The 27,099-nt window shown below is 39.0% G+C and overlaps 1 protein-coding gene across 1 annotated transcript in view; it reads right to left on the reverse strand.

Moving 5' to 3' along the window:
• Positions 1-27,099, reverse strand: part of MYH15 (myosin heavy chain 15) — a 160,199-nt gene that overhangs the window by 34,682 nt on the left and 98,418 nt on the right. The window contains 7 exon segments of the mRNA XM_073009642.1: positions 2,314-2,432; positions 6,651-6,777; positions 14,066-14,455; positions 16,418-16,508; positions 22,089-22,234; positions 24,333-24,509; positions 25,616-25,858. Coding sequence (XP_072865743.1) covers positions 2,314-2,432; positions 6,651-6,777; positions 14,066-14,455; positions 16,418-16,508; positions 22,089-22,234; positions 24,333-24,509; positions 25,616-25,858 — 1,293 coding nt within the window.

Here is a 27,099-nt window from a genome sequence, read left to right on the forward strand (position 1 = left end):
AAGTCTTGAAGGTAAGATAATATTTTTTTAGGTAAGATTAACCTGCCACAAATTCAAGCTGAACCTGAACCTAGTAAGATAATACTAGGGAGAGAATTTGAGACAAGAGAAAGGATAGATAGAGTATCTAATTGCTGTCATTAAAACAGGGAAGGGAATTCTATTTAGAGAAATGCCAGCTTGACTCTGTGGACTTAGGCCTGGAATTCTAGAAATAGTGGAGAATGCAAGGATAGCAAAGACAACATTCACCATCATTTAGGCAATAAGATTTATATTTAGCAATATATTAGACTCAGAGCTTGTTCAAACCAGAAAGAACCACTGAAATTTAGCCTTTCATTCCACTGATGAAGAAAATAAAATCTTTTATTTCACACTGAAATCTCTAAAAACCTCAGCTCCTAATACTTCAAAATAGTACTACAGCCCAATAGAACTTCTGTAATGATGAAAATGTTCTCTATGTACACTGTCCAATATGGTAAACACCTAGCCACATGTGGCTACTGAACATTCAAAATATGCCTAATACAATGTGTGATCAAAACTGAATTCATAATTTTATTTAACTTTAATATAAATTTAAATAGCTACCTATAGTGTAGTAGAGGCTTCTATATGTATTGGACAGCCCTGCTGGGTTTAATAAACATTTTTGTCATTTAAATGGTGATCTGGCTAACCTAGCAGCATCATTCCCCCGAGACAATCTAGTGTGGAAAGAACCAGGGTCCTGATGGGTCCTCATGGGTCCTTTATGCAAATTAGAAAAAAAAAGCACATTTTCAGGAAGATACAGCTCTGAGAGCACAAGGTTTAGTTAATGGCAGCCTCAGCCAGACCCCTCTGGGTGGTAAATGAGGAGCCACAATACACAATGACACTGAAAAGGATGCAGGCCTTGGAATCAGATGAACCTGAGTTCAAACTGTGACCTCTCCTCTTGTTTAATTTTATTTTCCTTTAAAGGAAAAACTTTTAAAACCTTTATGTGGCATTTACATGGCATATATTCAATTATGGAAGTAAACGAGACAGACAAAATCCCTGCCCTAAAGAGCCCAAAAGAAATAAGGGGATACACAAAATACACATGCAAATAAACTAATAAATAAAATTTCTAATAGCAGTAAAACAAATACAGCAGATAAGCATGATCTAGAATGTTTGGCTCCTTCTCATCATCCCCCTAAGACCTTGGGGAAGGGCCTTTAAGCAACAGGAAGGACAGTTATAAAAGTCCTAAAGCAGGAATGATGGTGCCTGGTTTAAGAGGCAGAAGGGAAGCCAGGGCAGCTGGGGGGGAGTAAATGAGGGAAGCAGATGTAGGAAGTAGGTCACAGAAGGATGCTGGAGCCAGATCAGGGGGGCTTGTAGGCCAACTGGAAGTCACTGGGAAGGCAGCCAGAGAGATCTTCTAAAATATAACTCATTTCACTAGTGCTTAAGTTCCTTCACAGTATATCACTAGGTGTATGACCTTGGACATGTTATTTTTCTTCTCAGAGCCTTGGTTTTTTCATATATAAGGATGCAATTCTATCTGCTTCATTTGACTCATATGAAGATTGAGATAACATGACAGAAGTATCTGGTACAATGTCTGATGCACAAACAATGATAAATTTTTAAATTTGTGTATAATATAGAAAATATGGAGATTCAAGGGAATAAAATGGTACAATATTTTAAAACAGACTCAACTACCTGCATTTTCAGAGTATATGCCTTCATAGTATGGTCATGTACAAGTAAGATACTTTGGGGTCTTAGTAATAAGATGCCTTGAATATGAACTAAGAATTCATTTAAATATCAGGGCTCAAAGAATTCATATCTCATGTTGGTCACTATGCTTTCATCTTCCAGAATCACTTTCACTGGAGTCACCTTCTAGCAACATTATATACTCATAGGAAGAAATGACTAATTTCTATAATTTATTGACAATTTAAAAGTAATATAGAGCTAACCCAGTCTCACTTATTTTATTCTAGGCTTTTATTTAATTTCACTTTTTCATGAGCAGTTTCAGAATCAAAATCCAGAAAGCGCCTTGCTGCCCTTCTGTTCAAGTACTCGCACAAGATGGAAACACACACTTTGCTTGCTCTAAATCTGCAAAGAAGCGATTGAATCACCAAGGAAGATCCTTCAGTCATCAGGTTCTTCCTGGCATGGTTTTCCCCCCATAACTTGTAGGGCATTTTCCCTCCTTCTTTTACAAAACATCTTCAGGCTGATTCATCAAGCACTATTTTTTTTAAAAAACACAGTCAAGTAACAAGTGAGAAATAATAGATATATTACTTTGGTCTCCTTTTCCAACTGCCCTCTCAGTTCTTCAATCTGCCGAGTGAAGTTGCTCTTTTCCCTGGAAAGTTGGTTTATCAGAGCTTCCTTCTCTTCAAGCCTCCGTAGGAACTCGCCTACAGAAAGATTTCACAAAAGTACATAATTACAGTCTTCCTATCTATTGCCTCCTCCACTTGACTTACTGACTTTAAGGGTAGCCAGAATGACTCCTACCCACATATTTTTGATATTTAGGAAGGGTTTGAGAGTCCTATTATTCAGCAAAACCATGACAATTATCCTTTTCAGGACTCAGAAGAGAGTCCTAAAAATGAACTGATTTTTACTAATAAGTATGAATCAATAACAGATGATATTAGTTGCTACTTATTGAGAAACTTCTATGCTCTAGATACTTAACGTATGTTATCTAGTTTAATTTTCATAACTCCTTGATAATGTAGGTATTATACTAGCCATTTTGCAGAGGAGGAAACAGAGCAACTTAAATATGACTGAAACAGAAACATAAACAGTTCGTAATTGGTGAAGGTAGATTCAAATGAAGTTCTTGAAGACCACATTCTTCTATACCATACTCCCTTGTTTATTATATGTGACTTTGTACACTTCTGTCTATATAATTTTTAGATAATTATAACTTCATTTGTAAAATGAAGATAACAATAAAGGATTCTTAATGAAAACTAAACTAGTGTGAATGTGTTTTATAGACTGAACTGCTAAATAAATATTAGCAGTAGTCACTAAATGGTAGGAAATGTGACCACGAGAGGGAGAAATTGTATCATACTCTAGTCTATCGTTCCTGCTTAACTTATCCTATTAATTATAGTCGGGCCTTCCATATCTGTAACTTCTGCTTTGTGGATTCAACCTACAAAGGTCCTCTACAGTTTAATTCAATTCTGACACTATCTTCCTAGAGACAGTGTCAGATACACACACAAACACGTACAAATATATATGTGTGTGTATATATATACATACATACATAAATATGCACATACACACACATATATACACACCTATATGTACATGTATATATCTTATTATAAATCACAATATCACATACAATATTTTTAAAATCATATTTGTTAACATCACTGCTGAGTTCATCAGAAAAGTCCAAGAATTGACAGCCATCAACCTAATGATGGCATATACATGTTTTCTAAAATATAATTTTTACCTAAAAGCTCCTATTTTGTTATTGGCAAGAAACGTTGTCAGTTGCTTTCCCTGCAGTGACAGGTTTCCTTTGTTCTTTTTTGAGAAATCATGTGCTAAACATGTGAGTCTAAATAAGCCTAGTTTGTTTGTCAGTCATTCTTTCAAGTAAAAGTGATACTCCCTGAAAAAACTGCTAGCTCAGCTCAGAGCTTAATCACACGTCTTAATCCAGTATGAAACAGGAGTTCTTCATGCATACTTCTTGTTTTGTCACATAGAATAGTAAAAAGATATATACTCAAGAGTTGAGATGTAAAAAATTCATTTCTCCTGCTTCTTTAAGGACATCCTTAAGGGAAACTGACTTTTAAAAAACCTGTGAGTACATATTAGGGAATACAATTTTTACTAGTATGTTTTAGTGCTACTACCTTAACTTGTGATCACGCTCCAGCAATTTTAATCATTGTTGCTTTTGCACCATCAATACAAACGGCAAAAGAATTTAAGTTGCAAATAGTATCTTAGTATTATACTAAAATAGCTTCAACCACATAGACCCCCTACAGGCTCCTGAGAATCACTTGGGAGTGAAACAAACTTTAAGAGTATTTGGATGAAAATATCTTGTGGCTTTTTTTTTTTTTTTTTTTTTTGACAGAGTTTTTACTCTTGTTGCCCAGGCTGGAGTGTACTGGTGCAATCTCGGCTCACCTCAACCTCCACCTCCCAGGTTCAAGCGATTCTCCTGCCTCAGCCTCCCGTGTTGTTGTTGTTGTTGCTGTTGGTGTTTTGTTTTTTGAGACAGAGTCTCACTCTGTTGCCCAGGCTGGAGTACAGTGGTTACCTACCGCCTCCGCCTCCCGGGTTCAAGTGATTCTCCTGCCTCAGCCTCCCAAATAGCTGGGACTACAGGTGCCCGCCACCACGCCTAGCTAATTTTTGTGTTTTTTTGGTAGAAGACAGAGTTTTGCCATGTTGGCCAAGCTGGTCTCAAACTCCGTGCCTCAAGTCATCTGCCTACCTAGGCCTCCCAAAATTCTGGAATTACTGGCGTGAGCCACTATGCTGGTCCAAAAACATCTTATTTAAAAAGATTCTGAAGAAATATAAATGCACTAGCTGGTTGAGACTAATGTATCATGTATATTACAGAGCCAGTAGACAGTTACTGTGACTTAATTGATCACATTTACTATTGGTTTCCTCTGAAAGCAGAGAAAGCTGACAGGACAGGGCATGAGAAAGAAACTTTGGAGGTAACCACCAACGAAAACAAAAAAACAACAAAAAACAAAAACAAATAAACAATCTGGAGCATGGACCCAGGGATGGGAGGATAAGCTTGGATAAATTTGTACTTCGAATTTAACTTACACAAAAGCCAACCAAAAGGTAAAGTTAAGAAAAGGAAGAAAAAACTCCTGCAGTCTAAGCAGAATTATCATCTCAGACCCACTTTCATTTTACTCACTACCCACTCATTTCCTCGTCAAAAAAGTGAGTAGAAAATTAATGACAATAACTAGGGGGAGACAGCCAATGTCTATCAAAACAGATTTTACACAGCACTTCCTTTAGGGCCAGACAACCAGGTATTCTCCAGTTTTATGTCTGGACTGTGGAGTCTACATACCAACTAAATCCTAAATAGCACAGATCAAACTGGGGGCTTGGTAGCAAGGCCAGGTTTCACACACCCTGTGGTCAGTATAAGAAGAGTCCTATTCAGTGTCCTTAATAGAACCAAAAATACTTTCTTCTTCTAGATTTCCAGGTTTTTAGTTTAATCGACTAATTTTAATTTAGCCCTGACCCTAGATTTGGCATCTGGAAATAGAGGTGTCTACTGGAGGAACTGTGTTATATATAGCCCAAATGTGTTCATTCTCTTTCTCTTTTTAAAAGTGTATGCTGCTTGAGCATCAAGAATACATTGTTTATTTTTATTGACCTAGGAATTCTATCTCCCAGAATATATTACTAAAACTGATTTTAGTTATAAACATCTAGCCACATGCTGTTCATAGCAGAGAGGTAAGTCAAGTTGCAGGCAATGTTAGGTATAGTCAATCTCGATGAATTAGAAGCAGTCATTACAAATGACTGAGTATGCAAAATACAACAGCTTATGATAAATTGAAAAAGAAAAACCCCCAATAGATTGTTACAATGTAATAGATTGGAAAAACAGAAAAAAAAAAATCCATAGTGGTTGATAGTAATGAATAAAGTATGGGACATTTTTTTACTTTTATTTATTAAATGTTTATGGAGGATCAATAAGCGCCAGGCAGTGTTCTAGATGATTGACATACATCAATGAACAAAGACCCTTGACCTCATGGAGCTTATATTCTGACAGATGGAGACAAACATATTTATTGTGTCAAATATGTAGTTTGTTTGAACTTAATACTATGAAAAGAGAAGCACTTGAGGAAATGAGTCGACAGTATTCAAATATCACCTTCTCAACAGAGCCTGTATCCTGACTTGCCCCAGATCTCTACTTGATTAACCCTTCTCCCCGAGTCTTTCCAGAATTAATAAGGTGTTCCAGGCAGAGGAAACAGCTAGGGCAAGACTCCAAGGTGGAGTATGCCTGGGGTGTACAAAGCACAGTATAGAGGTGGATGTGGCCAATGCAGAACGAGAGAAGGGGCAAGTAGGAAAAGAGGTCAGAGAGAATGAGGTCCAATCATGCAGGCCCAGATGTGTCTTTACACTCAGTAAAAACAGTTATCCAAACATTTCAAATTCATTATCCAAACATTTAAAATTTCATTATCCAAACATTTAAATTTTTTTTTAATTTAAATATTCAATGAGTTAGAAATTGTAAAAATGTCATGACTAGTAGACTGTGGTTTGCCCCTCCCATCCTTTGATCTTGAGAGTTGCTTCTGCTGATGGCATATTATTATGACTTTCTACTTCTTGGAAGGGAACTAGGCAGGGGTTCCCAAGTGGCACAGAGGTAACACTTCCTAGACAAGAGGCATGTGTGTGGCAAAGCTGTCTCAGTGGCTGCATTCCTCCCCTAGGATCTTCAGATGCCCACCCAACCTCAGTGGGTAGTTCATTATCTCAGTTGCGCCTCCATGAGTCTGCTGGGATTGAGAATTGCCTGTGAGTCAAGCAACATACTTACTTACCACTCTCACTCCACAGCTCTGTCTTTTGTGCTGCCAGGTCATTTGCCAACTGAGTCACCTTATCTAGCTTTGCATTTGCTTCATTCAAGCGCTCTTCATATAGAGTACAGAGTTTCTCAGCATTTGCCTGTGAGTTGAGAAAGAAGGGCTGGTCAGGGCTCACGGAGGATACTCTGAATCAGCTGCACAAAGGAGGAGGGGAAGAGTGGCTCCAGGGATCCACACACTCTCTTCTGTAGTAAAGAGCTCAGCCAGCATTGGGAGATCACGTCTTCTGATTTCGGCAAGTACAACCAACTCTAGGGTCTGGACCCCAAGAAGCCTAAACTTTGCAGAGTACAGGTGTCGCGGGAGACACCCAACTTCCTGGGTATTAGGATCCTTTCTAGAATTATTTACTTTTCTGGAGAAGGAAACATGTCAAACACTAATGAGGTACATGATCCTTTTCTGACAGTATATATTTAACTGTCTTTTCCACTAGAATATAACTTTCATGAGGGTAGAGATCTAGTTTAAAGATATACACCCTGTTGTCTAGAATAGTGCCTGGCACATATAAGAGCAATATGCAAGGGCGGAGGGGCAGAGGAAGGGGAAGGAAGAGAGGTAAGAGAGGGAAGGAGGAGGAAGAAAATCTAGAAGGCTGCCCAAGCAGGACAGAAGAAAGTGGAGGATCTGGGCCACAACAGCCTAATAACCAAATGTGAGCTGCCAAAGCAACTGTACCCTCCTGATCACTATGGCTACAATCTCAAGATGACCCTAACAGGGTCATCTTCAATCCCCAAACCCTGACAGGGTTAACACTTCAATCCCCAAACCCAACTTCTCAGAATTGGCTTTTTGTGCCTGGAGAAAAAGATATGACATTGGCCTTTGCACTTTCACCCGATTTAAGTAACCAACCTAATCGCCAGGCTCTTGCCACACTCTGAGAACTCATGCTAGCGGTTTTGAGACCCAAGATCCTCAGACAGGACTAAGAGCTGCCAAATGCAAGATGAGGTATCCCCTTTACATACAAATTAACTGTAGTTTGCATTCTTATTATTTATATGGTCAGAAACAGTAAAATTACATTGGTAGTGGACTTCCATGGTTCTACAGATTTTACATAGCTGTTTTAATGAAACTCATGTATAAATTATCTTTTTATAATTTTTTTTTTTTTGAGACAGAGTCTCACTCTGTCACCCAGGCTGGAGTGCAATGGCACAATCTCGGCTCACTGTAACCTCCACCTCCTGGGTTCAAGCGATTCTCCTGCCTCAGCCCCCTGAGTAGGTGGGATTACAGGCACATGCCACCATGCCTGGCTAATTTTTGTATTTTTAGTAGAGATGGGGTTTCACCATTTTGGCCAGGCTGGTCTGGAACTCCTGACCTTGTGATCCGCCCACCTTAGCTTCCCAAAGTGCTGGGATTACAGGCGATCTTCAAATGCCTTCTATCTGCCCCATCGTTGGCGATGATGATGACACTATTAATGACAATAGCAGGAGCAGTTAACATTTATTGGGTGCTTGTTACATACCCAGCTCTCTTCTGAGCTCTATGTTTTAAATCTCAATTAATACAGCAGCCCATGAGGCCTTTGTACAAAGAAAGTATGCTATGGAAATGGAAGAATTGGGAGATAAAGAAGAGATTATACCAATGAAATTTTGAGAAAACAGTGAGGTCTGGTGAGATGGTGAAGCTGATGGTGAGCCTAATAGTTTCAATGTTAAACTAACTGTTATGATAGAGCAATGGCCAAAGGACCAGGAATGTTTCAAAGGTGATGCCTGGTTTAGTCCTCAGGAAAACTTTTGTACCAGCCAAAACCTTGGTCATCTCTAGCTGGAGCCTATGCTCTGTTGAAGATTGTTTCCTTCATGCTATGTTGCAGGACTTTTCCTTAGTTCAGCTAAAGACGTGGTTCTTTGTCCCAGGCCACAAAAATTCAGACTCATAGACAATTTGAATGGTGAGTAAGACAGGGTTTTTTGGGGTGAAAAGGAAGAAAAGGGGGAAGCAGGGACTTTCCCAAGGCCAGAGTCCCTGCTTGAGCGCTTGCCACTCATAGCTTGAATCCCAGGTTCCACACAGGAAGAGGAGGGGCCAGGCTCCAACCCACAGCAAATGGCGTGAACTTTCCGAGGTTCCACTCCAGTGGGCAGGCTAGTTGGAGTTTCTCCAGGGACCCCCTCCCACCTGGCTGTCTCAATTACTAATGGCCATTCTCTGAAAGACTACTGAATTATGTCTTCTTATATCTCCAATGCGGTGTTATGTAGTTCCAGTTCACAGATGTCCTACAGCACACTCAGGCTTGGTGTAAACAGACTTAACAGAGATTCAATGGCCAGTTTCTCGAACGATGCCATCAGCCTCACATAGGTTAGAGCATTAATGTTAAATGCCAGGCATGCTCAATTGTCCCCACTCTGCACTCCTAACTAGAAGAAAGCTATAGTAGCGATCAATGACAGTTTTTAGGTTGTCTGCACAGTTTCTAATTATATGTTGAATTTGTTTGCTCTCACTTCTGAAAATGACTTTGACAGTCAAAGTTGGCATGCTCATTTTTTTCCTCATGATATCTCTCAAAAGTTCACATTGCCTCTTTTTATAAATGAGAAAACTGAGCACCAGAGAGGCTAAATAACTAGCCCAAATTCACACAGCTATTAAATGTCAGAATTGGAATTCGAACTGAAACTGCCTGTGCAGATGCACACACACACACAGAAAATGTCAAATATTAGATTTCTAAGCATCTGTTGTATGAAGTGGTGATAAAGGAAATATTAAAGATGAATTGAATTGATGTCCTAGGTGGCCCAATTTGTCATGAATCTTGGGTTCCAGAGGAAAATGGATAAAAATAGGATGATTATGAAAACCATTTTTATCTTATGATGTCTCCAATAGTAAATGACCTGTTAACTGAGCCAGGAGGAACATATCCAGGTGTGAGAAATGGCATCTGTTTATAGCCCTGTATATGCTGTGCTATGCACCTGTTTGCTTAGGGTGAAAATGCACAGATCTCTGCAAGACAACTTAGTCAGTGGTGTGTGGAAATGGTAAGAAAAGGAGCCAAAGACTTCCCAGTTTTTCAAGAGAGATCCCCATGTGGTGAAGGCCAGCTGGGCTCTCTGTATCTGTAGAGTGGGCAGCCCACTTGGACAGATAGAAAAGGCACTTGCCCTTAGGCATAGCTTCACATGGTAGGTATCCACATAGGCACTGCTAACCAATGGTAAAGTGTTTCCATGTATAAAATATTTTCATAAACAGGATCTGCAAAAAGACAATCAGATTGTTTATCTAAAAGTGGCCCATACGGGGATACAGCATGCAAAAGAGTTGTACCCTCAAAAGAATTTTTAATTTAAGCATAAGGATAAGCGGTATGTTTTGATACCAGGGCTGAGAAGGTTAATAGAACAAGGCACATTTATCTTATAGCTGATTCTTAAAATGATGCATAAAAATGCTGCCTCCCAGAAATGCAGGGACCAATGGGAATTCAAAATAATCAAGATAATTGGGAGATTCCTATAACTTCTAAATCGCCCTGAGCCTCTCTGCCAGCATAATATGCGTTTGAAAATGCTTCGGTCCCCACTGTACCACTGAGCACTGGCATTCTCGCCATCATAATCCAGAAAATGATAAAGGAAACAATTCAAGCAACAGTTTAGCCTAATGTATATGCCTATGAGTGTTAACAGAAGCAATGTATCATGCCAACAAATATTTAAAGCAGCAATAGGACATGCTCACCAACAGACACACACAGGATTTGGAATTGAAATTCATCTCTTCCATAGAATTGTGTGACCTTGGACAAGTCACTGAATCTATGAGCTCCAAGAGGCACATGTAAAAGTCGATGCTAGTAATTGAGTGCACAGACTCTACAAAGCACTGTAGTAAACATGGAAGTGAGACCTACTTTCTGCTTTCAGTGTCAGCAAAGTTAAAAGACTAGAAAATGCATGAGTATAAAGAGGGACCCCAAAAGTGCTATAGGAACTCAAAAACAGGTAAGTCTGTAATGCAGGAGGTTGAACTTGAGCATTCCAAAGAGAATAATTAGTTTGGAAAAGGCACATCGGTGTAAAGATAACTATTTGGTGAAAGGCAAGCTGAAATGGAAGGTCCATGAAACAAAGCAATGGGATCTATAACTGGCAAGACAAGTTGACTCTGATCACAGGTTACAGTGTACCTTGAAAGCAGAAGTTTGGAGTTCATTTTTAAGCAGGGACATAATTCAATAAATCCATGCTTTATAAATATTCTGAATACTTTATAAATATTAAATTGGGCATATAAATATAGGATGGTTTGAAAAAAGAAAGACTAGAAGCAAAAACGATAATTTAGGAAACCACTGCAGTAATATACTTAAAAGGTAGAGAGACCTATATGGGAATGGGAATGGAAAACTCTGAGGTGGTAAAGACTGACCTGCTGCAGTAATTGACTGAAAAGCAAATAGGGAGGAAAGAAGTGGTTGGGGCTTAGAACCTGAGTTATAAAAAGAAACCAGGTGCCAGTGACAGAGGTGTTCAGAGGAAGTGCCAGCTTCAGGAGAAATAAAGACAGATGGCAGGGATTAAAGGAGTAAGGAGGTAGTGAGATACACACCTACTGCTAGAAAAAGTCTATATTCCCATGCATGGAACATTAAGAATCCTTCTGATGAGGGCTCACAAGAAGAGGAGAGCTGTAGAGAGAGAATTAATCTTCTTAGAGATTAGTTGGATGGTTGTGATTACAATGCTGATAATAATACGGACAGTAAAGGCAATTCTGCTGAGGTCTTAAATGGAAATGGGGAATATCCTATTGGAAACTGGAAGACAGACCATCCTTATTACAAAGTTCCAAAGAACTTGGCTGAACTATGCCCTAGTCCCTTGTGGAAGGCAGAATTTAAGAGTGATAAACTAGGATATTTGGTGGAAGAAATCCTTAAAGAAAGTGTTCAGGGCTTCATGGCTTCTCTTGATTGCTTAAAACAAAATATGAAGAGAGAGAAATAAAGATGAAATGTATAATCAAAGAGAAGCAGAATTTAAAGATTTAGAAAATTCTCAGCCTGGTCAGATTGTGAAGAATAAAAAAGTATTTTCAGAAAAAAAAAAAAAAAAACAAAACAAAACACTAAGGATGTAGACAACCAAACATTTGATAAGGAAATTAGTGTGGGTAGAAAGAAGATTGGTGCTATTCATCAGGACGATGGAAGAATGATCCTGAAGGCATTTCTGAGACCTTTGTGGCTGTCCCACCCACATAGGCCCAGAAGGCCAGAGCCTTGATGGAAACATGATTTCAAGAGAGGATTCCCGTGAGACCTCAGAGCTTGCTGCTCCGGGCTGCCTCAAGTCTTTGCTCCCTACATGCCAGTGCAGTGCTCCTCTGCCACTTAGGCAGGCCCAGGTTCAGCTCAGGTCACCACTCTGGAAGGCACATGCTGTAAACCATAGGAGCATCCATACAGTGCTAACTTTGCCAGAGATATGGAAGCATAGCTCCTCCACTTAGATTTCAAAGGATATTTTGGAGAGGCTTGGGGTTCAGGCAGAGAATTGCCATGGAAGCAGGGCCACCACAGAGAGCTCCCACTATGGCAGTGGTGGAACTGTGAGGGCAGAGCTGCCCCAAATACCCCAGACTTATAGAGCCACCAGCATGCAACACTAACCTAGGAGTAGTCACAAGCACCCAACTTCAATTCCTGAGAGCTCCTGTCAGGGGGGCAGTGCTATGTGGGGCCCTGGGGACCCAAACTCCACCCCAGTATGTCCAGAAGGTCAGACATGGAGTCAAAAAAGATTATTCCCAACTTTCAAGATTTAATGTTGTTTGCTTTATGTTGGGCTTTTCCCATTGTTACCTCTTTTTTCTTTCTGATTTCTCTTTTTTAGGAACGGGAATGTCTATGCTATGCCTGTTCCACTATTTTATTGTGGAAACACATAACTTGTTTGATTTCACAAGCTCACAGCTGGAGGAGGAATTTGCCTCAAGATGAATCATGCCTTGAGTTTCACTCCTATATGATTTAGATGAGACTTTAGACTTTTGAGTTGACGCTGAAATGACTTAACTCTTTGGAACCTACTGAGGTAGAATAAATGTATTTTGCTTATGTGAAGGACATAAATTTGGGGGGCCAGAGGTAGAATGCTATGGACTGAATATGTCCCCTAAAATTCATATGTTGAAACAATCGCCAGGTGATAGTGTTAGGTGGGGCCTTTAGGAGGTGATGAAGTTATGAGGATGGGAGCCTTCATCAATGGGACTGGTACAAGGGAGCATCTGTCCCTTTCCCCTTTTTGCTCTTCTGCAATGTGAGGATGTAGCAAGAGGCACCATCTTAGAAGCAGAGTGACCTCACCAGACAATAAACCTACTGCTACCTTGATCCTGGACTTTCCAGCCTCCAGAACTGTGAAAAATAAATTTCTATTATTTATAAATTACCCAGTCTGTGGTATTTTGTTATAGCAGCAGGAATGGACTAAGACACACACACACACAAACACACACACACACACACACACGGAGAGAGAGAGAGAGAGAGAGAGAGACTGTTTCTTTCTACTCAGTATGGTATTTAAAAGGAATTAATATTAAATATTTCAGAAACCACTCCATATCATTGAAGATATTCTACATTTTTCTGGCCATAGTCCATGGAGATCAAGCTTTATTGTCAGGCCATGTCTTTCCCAGACTTTATAAAATCTGTTTACAAGGAGAGAAGGTTGCAGCAACTAGTCATTTGCTCTGCTTAATCTAAGGTAAAGCTCCTCTCAACTACCAGAAGACACGGTCGCTGATAGCGATGATCTCATAGTAACATTTGACATGACAGCTTGCAGCATATAGGCTAATGGGCTCAGTAAAGAAAGAACATGTGATGAACCTTTCTTATAGTACTGGCTGATTAAAAAGATGCCAGAGGACATGAGGGAGAAAAAGTTCCCTTCTCTCAGCAAAGCTGTTTGTGTACACCATTCATTCAGATAGGCTCTAGAAGTATCCAGGCCATCACTGAGGAGCACTCATAACAAAAGCCATTTTTCAAGACAGACATAGATAATGGCCTCAGATTTCCAGCTCACTTACTTGTGCCATCACTAAAAAAGTCCATAAGGAACTCAGATTGGAATTCTGGTAAAACCAGAAGCCACTGTCAGGTCACATTCAGGTGATGGCTGTGTGACCTTAACAATGACCACTAAGGTCAGGCCTGATCTCTTCCATCTGAAGAACTATATTCTTCATTAGAAAATACACTGAGCCCTAAGCTGGCTTATTTTTCTTTTCCCTCCCCTTCCATTTCTTCCTCTCCCTACTTCCATGTTCAAAAGCCCACGAGGATGGATGGGAGTATTTACCTTAGCCCTTGTCATCTGCTCAATACGGGTCAGGAGGTCATCTACTTCTAGCTGCAAGTCACTCTTGTCTTTTTCCAGTTTCTGCTTGACCTGCTGTAGATTTTCTACCTGGCCCTCGAGCTCAGCCAGGCTGTCTGCATGTCTCTTCTTCAAAGATGCAGAAGTTGCCTCAAAGTGCAGCGTGGCCTCTTCCATGTCTCGGCGCAGCTTCTGGAATTTGGTTTCCTGTTTCTTAGTTATTTCCAGCTGAGCCAAACTGGCTCCTCCTACCTCCTCCAGCCTCTCATTCAAGTCAGCCAGGTCTTGGGTGAGGTCAGCTCTCTCCTTTTCCATCTTGGCTCGAGTGGTCCTTTCAGCTTCTAGTTTCTCTTTCAAATCCTTTATTTGAGTCTGTAGCAAGAAATAATTTTGATTTTTACTAAGCACTTGTAGCAAGAGCTTTACTCTATTTTTTTTTTAAATCACAAAGCTAACATGAACCTTTTGGTTCCCAATTTATAACTAAAGAAAACAGAATACACAGAAGTTAAGTGATTTGCCCCAATTCAATACTAAGACCAGAATTAGAATTTGCAGTTCTGCCAAATTGCTCAGCCCCTGATGATGGGCAAGCTCATTAAATTATATACATGGAGGGGAAAGCTTAGTAAAGAGCACTTCCCAAAGAAACAGGAAAATATCTTTCATGTGACAAAAAAGTGTTTAAGAACATTCATAAAAATTGGAATGGTAAATTTTATATACAAAAATCTTCTTCATCTGAAATTCGTTTATCTGATCTCACCTATCTAGGACTTGGGCAAAAATCTGATCAATAAAATGAACATCTTCAAGTTCAAGCAATTTACTTGTAGGAAACAGCCTCAATTTAATTTTTACACACAATTCTAAAAAACTTGGTTACTTGGTTTTCTAGTCTACAGGAGATTTCAAGGAAGAGATTTGAAATAACAAAGGAGAGTTGGTGAAGGAATGTGGACTACTAAAGTGAGTAGAGACACGGTATCATCAGAAGCAGGATTATTGGAAAAAGAAGTGATAACAACTCTCAGAGCCCCAAGCCCTTTTAGTACAGGTCAAATAGGTCTACAAATAATGATAACATCACTGTATTACAGTACAATTAAGCCATTGATGTTACTATCATCACCTTAAGTAATTAGGTATAGATTAGGATGGGGAGAAAACAAGATAGAAACTGTTTCAGAATATGTTTTCCTTTCCATTAAATAAGACTACTGTGGCTTAGAAAAAACTAATTTCTAGATTGTATCAAATAAGTAGTCTATCAGTTCTATAGATGAGGTATGACAGAAAAGGTGCTTAAAAAAAAAGTATGATTTCCACATTCAAGTAACCATGATCCTCTTCCAACTGGTTATCATGGGATCCAAGAAAATATTTATCCCAAATAATACCACCATTGAACCAAATATTTCCGAAATGTTTTGTCAGAAATAATATTTAGAGAACTTTTTGAGTCATCAAGGTAAGGAAATTTGTCTTTTGGATATATTGAAAAGTTTGTGGGTTTAAAAAAATTTTTTTTTATTTTGGATAAAGTCAAGAGTCATTTGAAGACAAGCCTGATGAATATGATAACCACTTGGAGATTAATAGCATGTCTGAAACTAAAATATGTTTACAAAACATTGAGATTGGTTTTCTTATTTGGCTCAAAATATCTCAGAAGATAAATATCAGAAAGAGGTTCCAAAATTATTTTGAGTCATGGTTATATTACTAAGATATTTATTTAGCTCCAAAGGGAAATTATCCATCTAAATGTGTGTGTGTGCATCTGTGTGTAAAATTACTTTATAACATGGTCATATGCTATAAAACTCACATGGTCTAAAACTTATAAATAGCTATCCATTATCAAATAATGTTTTGAGGCCACAAGTACCTATATAACTTATTGATTTTCAATCGCCTTCTAATCACAAAGAATAATCATCATAAAAATTAAATTGCTAACACTGAATGCATACCATGGGTCAGGCACTGTGCTTACTACTTAAATATATTGTTGCATTTAATAATATGAGCTCAATGGTTGCCAGAAGGATTCATGAGTGAAAAAAAAAGTTTTGGATTTTAGCACAATGCCTGGTTCACAGCAAGGATTCAACAAATTAGCTATTCATTTTTATGATTCTTACAAGGAAATTTAAGCTTAAATCCATCTGTGGAATGCCACAATTTCCCTTCTTAACCACTGTTCTTTTCTGCCTCTGCCTGTGATTGGCTAAGGATATGAATACCTTGGCAGAGAATTTGTCATTGACCCACGAGTCATCACCCATGGATCTAAATGTAAGTACACAAGCATATTTGATAATTGATTACCTGAAGCTCTTTAACCATCTTCTGAAGCTGAGCTACCAGGCCTTTCTCATTCTCCACTTTTGAATTCATCTGACTGTTTTCTAATTCTTTTCTGTTTAGAAGAAGATATCAAATACAATTGTTCAGAATAATAACATTTTGTTTAAAGTAGTTAGAATTGTAATATTCCTAACACAAAGAAAAGATAGATGTTTGAGGTGATAGATATCCCAATTACCCTGATTTACTCATTGTACATTGTATACAGGTATCAAAATAGCACATGCACTCCAAAAACATGTACAATTATTATAAATCAATAAAAAACACAGCCAGGCTTTAACCAAAAGTAAAAATACCATTCTGTTTAAATATTTTTTAAATTATAGATATAATACAATAATTCATTCTCATTTTAAAACTTCAATGATTATGCCTACATCTGAAGTTTTCTTGGCTATGATACCTGATATGGTTTGTCTATGTCCACACCTGAATCTCATCTTGAATTTCCACATGTTGTAGGGGGGATCCAGTGGGAGGTAATTGAATCATGGGGGCATGTCTTTCCCGTGCTGTTCTTGCGGTAGTGAATAAGTCTCACAAGATCTAATGGTGTTATAAAGAGGAGTTCTCCTGTACAAGTTCTCTCTTTTTGCCTGCACCATCCATTTTAGATGTGCCTTGCTCCTCCTTGCCTTCTACCATGATTGTGAGACCTCCCCAGCCATGTGAAACTGTAAGTCTGTTAAACCCTTTTTCCCGTATAAATCACCCAGTCTCAGGTAACTCTGTATCAGCAGTGTGAAAATGGACGAATATAGTAAATTGGTACCAGTAGGTGGGGCACTGATGAAAAGATACCCGAAAATGTGGAAGCGACTTTGGAACTGGGTAACAGGCAGAGGTTGGAACAGTTTGGAGGGCTCAGAAGAAGAAAGAAAAATGGGGGAAAGTTTGGAACTCCCTAGAGATTTGTTGAATAGCTTCAACCAAATGCTGATAATGAAATGGACGATGAAATTGTAGCTGAGGCAGTCTCAGATGGAGATGGGGAACTTGCTGAGAACCAGAGCAAAAGTGGTTCTTGTTATGTTTTAGCAAAGAGACTGGTGGCATTTTGCCTCTGCCCTAGAGGTTTATGTAACTTTAAATTTGAGAGAGATGATTTAGGGTATCTGACAGAAGGAATTTCTTTTTTTTTTTTTTTTTTTTTTTTTTTTTTGAGACGGAGTCTTGCTCTGTAGCCCGGGCTGGAGTGCAGTGGCCGGATCTCAGCTCACTGCAAGCTCCGCCTCCCGGGTTCCCGCCATTCTCCTGCCTCAGCCTCCGGAGTAGCTGGGACTACAGGCGCCCGCCACCTCGCCCGGCTAGTTTTTTGTATTTTTAGTAGAGACAGGGTTTCACCGTGTTAGCCAGGATGGTCTCGATCTCCTGACCTCGTGATCCACCCGTCTCGGCCTCCCTAAGTGCTGGGATTACAGGCTTGAGCCACCGCGCCCGGCCGACAGAAGGAATTTCTAAGCAGCAAAGCATTCAAGAGGTGACTTGGGTGCTGTTAAATGCATTCAGTTTTGGGGTTTTTTGGTGTTTTGTTTGTTTGTTTGTTTTTGAGACTGAGTCTCACTCTGTCACTCAGGCTGGATTGCAGTGGCACCATCTTGGCTCACTGCAACCTCCACCTCCCAGGTTTAAGCAATTCTCCTGCCTCAGCCTCCCGAGTAGCTGGGACTACAGGCTCATGCCACCATGCCCAGCTAATTTTTTGTCTTTTAGTAGATGAAGGGTTTCACTGTGTTGCCCAGGCTGTTCTCTAACTCCTGAGCTCAGGCAATCTGCCCGCCTCAACCTCCCAGAGTGATAGGATTATAGGCGTGAGCCACCACACCCCACCTGCATTCAGTTTTATAAGGAAAGCAGAACATAAAAGTTTGGAAAATGTGAAGCCTGACAATGTGATAGAAAAAAAAAATCCCATTTTCTGAGAAAGAATTCAAGCCAGCTGCAGAAATTTGCATAAGTAACAAGGAACCAAATGTTAATCCCCAAGACAACTGGGAAAATGTCTCCAGGCCATGTCAGTGGTCTTCGCTACAGACCCTCCCATCACAGGCCTAGAGGCCTAGGAGGAAAAGTTGGTTTCGTGGGCTGGACCCAGGATCCCCGTGCTGTGTGCAGCCTAGGGACTTGGTGCCCTGCGTCCCAGCTGCTCCAGTCATGGCTGAAAGGGGCCAACATAGAGCTTGAGTCATGGCTTCAGAGGGTGCAAGCCCCAAGCCTTGGCATCTTCCACCTAGTGTGGAGCCTACAAGCACACAGAAGTTATATTGTTATATTTAATATTTTAAATATATTATTGAATTGAGAATGTTATTATTATTTTTTTTTGAGTTTCACTCTTGTTGCCCAGGCTGGAGTGCAATGGTACAATCTCGGCTCAGTGCAACCTCTGCCTCTTAGGTTCAAGCAATTCTCCTGCCTCAGCCTTCAAGCAGCTGGGATTACAGGCACGTGCCACCATGTCTGACTAATTTTGTATTTTTAGTAGAGACAGGGTTTCTCCATGTTGGCCAGGCTGGTCTTGAACTCCTGACCTCAGGTGATCTGTCTGCCTCCGCCTCCCAATGTGCTGAGATTACAAGCATGAGCCACCACACCCAGCCTGAGAATTTATTCTTATCAATATATTAAGCTTAAAAATCTTAAGCTATTATATTTTAAGATAATTATTATATTATTATTAATTCAATAATATATTTTTCTACACAAGCCTACACAGAGTACTCCATTTAAAAATTAACTATGACATAGTATTTCACAATTTAGACATTCCTTAGTTTGTTAATTTCACAATAAGCACTTAGGTTTTCCTTAATATTTTGCTTTTACAAATCACACTATTCATAACCATGCCCCTTGTATACATGAGAGTGTTTCTCTAGAGTGGATACTGGGCAGGAAATTGCTGGGTAATGTATAGGTAAGTGCTGAAAAATAAGATAGCCCTGTCCCTTGCTCTCCACTAACAGTGTGAGATCATTGCTTCTCTACATTTATTCTTAATATCATACTTCTGAAATTTTCTTAGAAAATAGATTACTATTTCATAGTTTTATCTGCAATGCCCTCATTTACTAGTAATGACTGCATCTTGTCAACTATTAGTATATTTAAATGGTCAATAAACCAAATGGACTGCCTGTTTGTGTTATTTGCCCATTTTTCTATTAGGAGTGTTCATCTAATTATTTATTTATAGATTTTCCTTGGATTCTTGACATTTTTTATATGTGTCACAAATTTTTCTCTCACTTTATAACCTGTCTCCATTTTATTTGTATTGGCATTTGCCACATGTTTAAAATTTTGATGTCAAATATATCAATGTCTCCCTTTTGTATTTGGCTTTTTGTGACTTGCTCAAGAAGACGTAGCCTGTCAATTTCCTAAGACTTATTGACTATCTTTTATTCTAATTTTTTTAAAATTGTGGTAAGAACACTTAACATGAGTTCTACTCTTAAATTTTTAAGTACAAAATGTAGTATTGTTAACTACAGGCAAAATGTTGTAAAGCAGATCCCTAGAACTTAATCATCTTATATAACCAACTTTATACTCATTGAACAGCAGCTCTCCATGATTTCTCCCTCCTCCCAGCCCTTGGCAAGCACTTTTCTATGAATTTGTTTCTATGAATTTGATTATTTTAGATACCTCTATCGGTGGAATCATGCAGTCTTTTTCCTTTTTGTGACTGGCTTATTTCCCTTAGTATAATGTCCTCCAAATTCATCCATGTTGTTGCACATGGCAGGGGTTTCTTTTCAAGGCTCAATTAATAGTCCATTGTGTATGTATATTTTATATGTGTATATATATGTATACAGATGTATGTATGAATACATACATGTGTGTGTGTTTGGGGGTTTTTTCATTTTTAAAATTTTATTTTTTATTTCAATAGGTTTTTGTGTATATGTATGTATGTATGTGTGTGTATATATATACACATACACACACACACACACCCCCCACATTTTCTTTATACATTCATACATCGGTGAATATTTAGGTTGTTTCTACATATTGGCTATTGTGAATAATCTGGCATCTTCTAATGGTTTTATGGCTTTGTTTTGATATTGAGTTCATTAGTGCAACTGAAGTTTGTGTGCATAAATTGTATGAGGCAGCAATTTCTCTCACCTCAGGAAATTAATAGCCAATAATTCCAATACCATTTACTACATCTCTTGTCTTTGTTAATTTGAAATGCCACCTTTATCACTTATTGTTTCAAATATACATAGGTCTATTTAGGGGAAAAGTTTTTAAATAAAGTTATAACTTTTTAAAAATATGGATTTCTAAAATGCTAAAACCTGTGGCCTACATGACATAGAGTATCATTTACACTTTGCTGGTTATCATTTGTACTGAAACTGAATACTAAGGGAACTCTATCATCATTTTGTTTTAATTATTCCATTCCATTCATAAGGTCGCTTGTTTCATCATTCTAGACACCTATTAAGCTCAGTAACTTATTAGCAGAATATGAGTCAAGTCTCACCAAGAGCATGTATAATTATGTATATACCAACAAGAAAGCCAGACGTTCACAGCTGGTCAATGGACTCTCTGTCCTCTTTCACTGTGGGCCTCAACCATTGACCTACTACCATCTTTAATGTGGCCTTTTTTGAGACAGAGTCTCGCTCTGTCGCCAGGTTGGAGTGCAGTGCCACGATCTCGGCTCACTACAACCTCTGCCTCCTGGGTTCAAGCGATTCTCCTGCCTCAGCCTCCCAAGTAGCTGGGACTACAGGCACATGCCACCGCGCCCAGCTAATTTTTGTATTTTTAGTAGAGATGGGGTTTCACCATGTTGCCCAGGATGGTCTCAATCTCTTGACCTCATGATCTACCCACCTCAGCAACCTGACCTATCTTACTCTTCATCCTCACTGTTTTCCTCTCTTATTTGGTATAATCTAAATAAATTTAACCCTAATGGTTAAAAGAAAAAAAAAGTCTGTTAAACAGAGGAAGATGACAAAAGGGAGAAGGTGAGAAAACCCATGTCACTGACTAGTAGAACTAAACTGAGAAAGCCGTCTTGCTCTGAGTTCCTTGGGGTGTAAGGAATCCAAATAAGTTGAAAGTTTCCCTAATTTTGATCATTTTCATGGCTTGTTTTAGATTTTAAGGTTTAATATTTATATAGTAAATTATTTCACCAAAATTCCTATATAAATATTAAGTTATGTCTGACAAACATATATTATTTAAGTAATCAGAGAGTATGTAAGTCTTCACAAGAGGATTTTTTTTTTTTTTTTTTACATTTTATGCCATTGGTCTCATGAGTAAAAAAGAGAGTCATTTTTATTTTTTTGACTTACAGCTGCAAGTTCACAATAGTTTACATCTCATATCTTACACCATTCTTTCTCATTTGCTAGTCAGATACTTTCTTCTTTACGTCCTTTCAGATTATGCATTTAGTCTCTTTACAACTATAAAATAAAGTCCAGAAAAGAAAAAAAAATCATTTCCTAGGTTTGTTATCCTTGCCTTGGGTCTTGAGCTATCTGGCCCTGGAGTCCTAAGGATAAATGAAACAAGAAAGCTGTTCCTTCTAATATAAGGTCTCCAAGAATCTCATGTCAACAGAAAGGTGGCTTACTTCCTCAGCTCTTCTGCCAGGTGTCGCTGGCTGCTTTCCAGGTTCTCCATACTTTCCTGATTCAGCTTTAAATCGCCCTCCAGTTTGTGCAGTTCCCTTTCACAGTTAATTCTCGCTTTTCTCTCCTGCTCAAGGGCACCCTCAAGCTGACAAAAGGAGACATTATTTAGTCAAATAAATAGGTAGAGTTTATACTTCACTAGATGTGTTCATTAACCACTTACCTTCTGGAAAAAGAAAGACACAAGCACAAATTCTATAAATGATGCCCAGTAACATAGATATTTCCAAATAAATATTGCATATGTCAATAGGTTAACAAAAGAATCCAGAAATCACAGGGATGGAAGAAAACTTTAGAAATTACAGAATATGAGTTCTGTCTTAGGGAAGGAACCAACAAGAAATGGCCAGTGAGCCCTTGATTGATCTCTTTCCAATGATAGGAAGCTCACTTCTTCACATGGCAGCTCATTTCACGGGTGGGTAAGTCCATTTACTTGGGAGTGCTTCTTCATAAGAAGCCAAAATATTCTCTGTAAATTCTATCCACAAGCACAAGCTCTGCTCCCTGGAGCAACACCAAGCAAATCAGTTTCCGCATGATCATCCTTAATAATTTGGAATAACCCTAGGCATCACTGGCCCATTCAAACACATTCTCACATGGCATGATTTTTAAGCCCCGTCACCACCTTGGTACCCTCTTCTAGTTCATAACATCAAGTCATATTCTGGTTCCTCACTAAATGTTCTCCATCAGAACATTCCAGTTTTGTATGGATTAGTATTGCCAGGAATTATATAGAGGTTAATTTTCCAGGAAGCTAGATAACAGTCACAATATGGCTTTTTATTTATTGATACGTTTACTTTAAAACAATGGCAGATATGCTCTGTAACCAGCCAAAGAGATGAAATTCAAATTGGGAGGGAGGGAGAAATTCTGGAAAGGATATATGTAAAAATCAGAAAGTAGATGAACACTGAGTTCTGTGGACTGAAAGTCTGTGTCCCCGCCAAATTCATACGTTGAAATCCTAATCCCCAGTGCAATGGTGTTGGGAGGTGGGCCCTTTAGGAAGTGATGAGGGCATGAAGGTGGAGCCTCCAAGAATGGAATTAGTCCTTATAAAAGAGAACCTGGAGAGCTTCCTTGTTCCTTCTGCCATGTGAGGACACAAGGAGAAGTCACCCTCCATAAACCAGGAAATGTGTTCTCACTAGACACCAAGTCTGCTGGTACTTTGATTGCAGACTTCCCAGCCTCCAGAACTGTGGGAAATAAACTGCTATTTACTTGCCACCCAGTTTATGGTATTTTATTATAGCAGCCTGAATGGACTAAGACACCAGGAGAGAATAAATGTGTGGGTGTGTGGGTGTGGGCAGGTGTGTGTGATGTGCATATACATGCACATATATAAACACCCAAAAATCCTTATGCTGAGGCTTTGTGAGATATGTAATTAGTGGAAATAGGAAGAAATGTAACACAACGAATAAGTAATAGAAGAAACTTATATAGAGGCAGGAAGAAAGAGCAGCAGACAAGGAAAAAAAAAACCTAACCACCCTTGTCAACAATTTTATAAAGGCTACACTTTATAAAAGTGGAGACTACTGTGAGCATAAATGCATAGCATACACTATGTCAGCTGGGGTGGGAAAAAGGAAGAATTATGAACCCACACATTGAAACTGGTGTGAAACAGTTTTATTTCACAGGGCATTTAGAAGCAAAACAAGGGCATCATCTCTAGAATCTTAAAAGTAATTTCCACTAGTGTAGGTAGAACACAGCTTGTGCCTCACGTATCTTTCAACCATAAATAAATCTCAGCACACCACTGGAAACACACACGGCCTTTAAAACGAATCTTTCAACACCAGTGTCAAATAAAGTACCAGCATATCTGTAGCACAAAACACCAGGTTCCGTGGGAGATATGGGGAAAGCCAGTCACCTAGAGTGATAACCCTTTACCATGCATCTTAATGTTCTTTTACTATCGTCCAGGGTTGAATGAAAGTTGCATTTAAAAACTGATAGATTATATGCAGAGACCTCTCTTATACTGTCGTGGTTTTGTGTATAAAAAAATAACCCTTTTATTCTGAATAATCAGGAAAACTATGCTACTAGGTTTTCCTGAAACTGTCAAGATAAATTAATGAATTAAAAACTGGAGTTATGTATATATGTAGACAGATAGCTAACTAACCAGATACACCGTTACTGACCCCAACAACTTGCTGTTCCAGCTTCAGATTTGCTTTGCTCAGGCTGCTGAGCTTCTCCTCCTCCATGTGCAGGTCATCTAGGGTCTGCTGATGGGCCTCCTGCACAACTTTGGCTGCTCTGTTAAGTTTGCTGATATCCTCATTTAGAAACTCTACTTCCTCAGTCAGGTTCTTGACCTGTGGGAAGAAGATGACAGCTTCATTAAAGCCACTGCTGGAAAGTTGGGCATAACACTGAGGGTCATCTCCTTTTGTCATCCAGAACAACGCATGAGGTATCCAGTGTCATAAAGAGCTGTATTTAGCCAAGTTCCTGATACACTTTCTAAAGCTAAATTTAGTTTTTCTCCCACAAAAATGATCTGTTATCTGTCATGGTCAGGAAATGGAGTATTCTGTTTAAACATTAATATGAGTAAATAATTAACATTATTCATAATTATTTAACATTATTAATATGAACTAAATTGGATGGCCAATTTAATTCACATTATTATATAACAGTAACAACACTAAAAGCAATTGCGATTTCTTTTGAGGAGTCATGGCATGTACCGATCGTGTTGTGCCTCAGTATCCCAAGAAAGTGGCAGTTAAAAAAGGGTTCCAGCTGATAAAACATGCCAACATGGAAGTTGACTGTATCAGGCCCATGTGCTTTTTATGAAAGGGAATCAATAAAAATAAGAGTGCTATTTAATAGCCTGCCAAAATTACGGTGTCACTTTGGAGACTGTATCAGAGGCTTGATGCAGACTCCTCACTGTCCTCAATCTACACACAGATGCGCAAGTTAAAACCCTCAAACAAACTCTCAGCCAAAACAAACAAAACACGAAAGTCCTTAACTAGAATTAAAGTGACATCTTCAAGGTCAAACGCCAAATCAATGACACAGCTGGGGACTCAGGCACATCCCAAATTATCTTTTAGCAAACCATATCATGCTCATTCCTCTTCCAAAAAAAAAAAAAAAGGGTTCTTACAGGCCCCATGAAACCATTTTACTCTATTATAGAGTTCAGATGCAATAGGATTGGAACAAATGAAAATGTTTCATTTGGGAAGTTAAATAAGGTTCCATAAGTTCAAACTGGAAATCTGAATTGGGACAGCATAGTTTATCAGACCCTATATTTTGTGCCAGTTCTGACTCTCAATGCTGTAAAGTTGCAGGCCACTGTGTTAATTAACTTAAATAGAGCAAGTCAGATACCAAAACCTGATTTGAGAGTGGAATTCTGGCTGCTAGGCCTTCTAAACTAACATTATGGAAAAAGTACCTTGTGCTCTGTAGTACGTTTCTCCTTCTCTGACTTCACCAACATTGTTTCCAAGTCATCGATTTCTTTCTTCAACTCCGAACATTCATCTTCGAGTTTCCGCCCCCTGGCAGTCAGCTCAGAATTTATCTCCTCTTCTTCCTCCACCCTCTCCGACAGCTCTTTTACTCTGGCCTCCAGCTGGATCTTGGATTTAATCAGCCACTCGCACTGCTCTTCAACATTTGCCAGTGTCTCTTGCTCCTGCCATGATGAGGAGAAAATTGTTGCCAACAGCTGGAAGTAATTTATCAGCTAGGCGAAAATGCTGCTTAACACATAGCAAAGAGATAATTGCCTGCCCTCTGCCCAGCACTTTCACCTACCTTTCCTAAACAGCTGCAATAATATTCCCAGGTCCCTGATCCGATCACTGAGAAGTGGAGAAGTTGCTTGTGTTTGGAGGTGCTTTCGATCTCTCAGGCCAATTCAGTAGATTAGATTACCTCTTCTAAAGCACTTAATAGAATCCTGGTGGCCTAAAGGAGCTAGCGTGCCTCCAAAAATCAGTGGTGTGCTGCTTAAACCACAGCTTCTGGAAACATCCATGCGGGCACAGAGTTTGAGGTAGATAACTGCTCAAAAAATCATCTTTTAAGAAAGCAGAATTCCCTCAGAATATTGCACTATAACTATTATAAGTGCACGGATGTACGTGTTTAATATACATCTCTTCTAATAAATTGAGCTGAGTTATATGTTTTTTAAATTCATAGGCTAAATTAGAATTCATAAGTTTATTTGCAAGTCACTAACTAGATTTCACTGTTATTTTGAACTAAAATTTTTGCCTCAATGATTCTGAGAGTACAAAGTTACACAAAGAGCATATAGTACTCTTTCCTTTATCCTTGCACAGGCACTGCCTCCAGCTCTTACTGGGTGACCCTTTGTTCCTGTGTTATGGGTCAAGTAAAAAGTGTGTTATGGGTCAAGTAAAAAGTAAAGGGGGTTTTTACTACAGAGCACCTTTCATAACTTTAAACCCCTCTAACTTGTCTTCTTTAGAGGCTGAATAAAACCTCTTCTTCATAAGCAAACTCTTTATTGTTGTTGGTCTTGCTGTAATATAACTTTACATACATTTTCATCTTCCATCTCTAGACCTCATCCATCCTTCACAACATGCCAGTTTGGGCAATGTATTAATGATCCATTTGCCTCACTTAACTTGTGTCTGCTAATCAGATCAAGAGTGGGAGACTGGGGGGAGGTAAAAATCCAGGCTATTGGCCTCTGAGTAGCTCCTGGCTGGAGAATGGCTGCCTACCCAGCAAACAGGGCTCAAAAAGGCACAGATGGAGAGAGGTATGGAATAATAAATGTACAACTTCACTGAAAATCCCAAAACAGGGGCTAAATAAAAAAGGAGTATCAGGACATTTAGGAATGGTGAATGCAAATCAGAGAAGCTTCCAATGTATGGGAAATAATGGGGACACTTT

This window comes from Chlorocebus sabaeus, chromosome 22 (genome assembly GCF_047675955.1).
Source record: "Chlorocebus sabaeus isolate Y175 chromosome 22, mChlSab1.0.hap1, whole genome shotgun sequence".
NCBI lineage: Eukaryota > Metazoa > Chordata > Mammalia > Primates > Cercopithecidae > Chlorocebus > Chlorocebus sabaeus.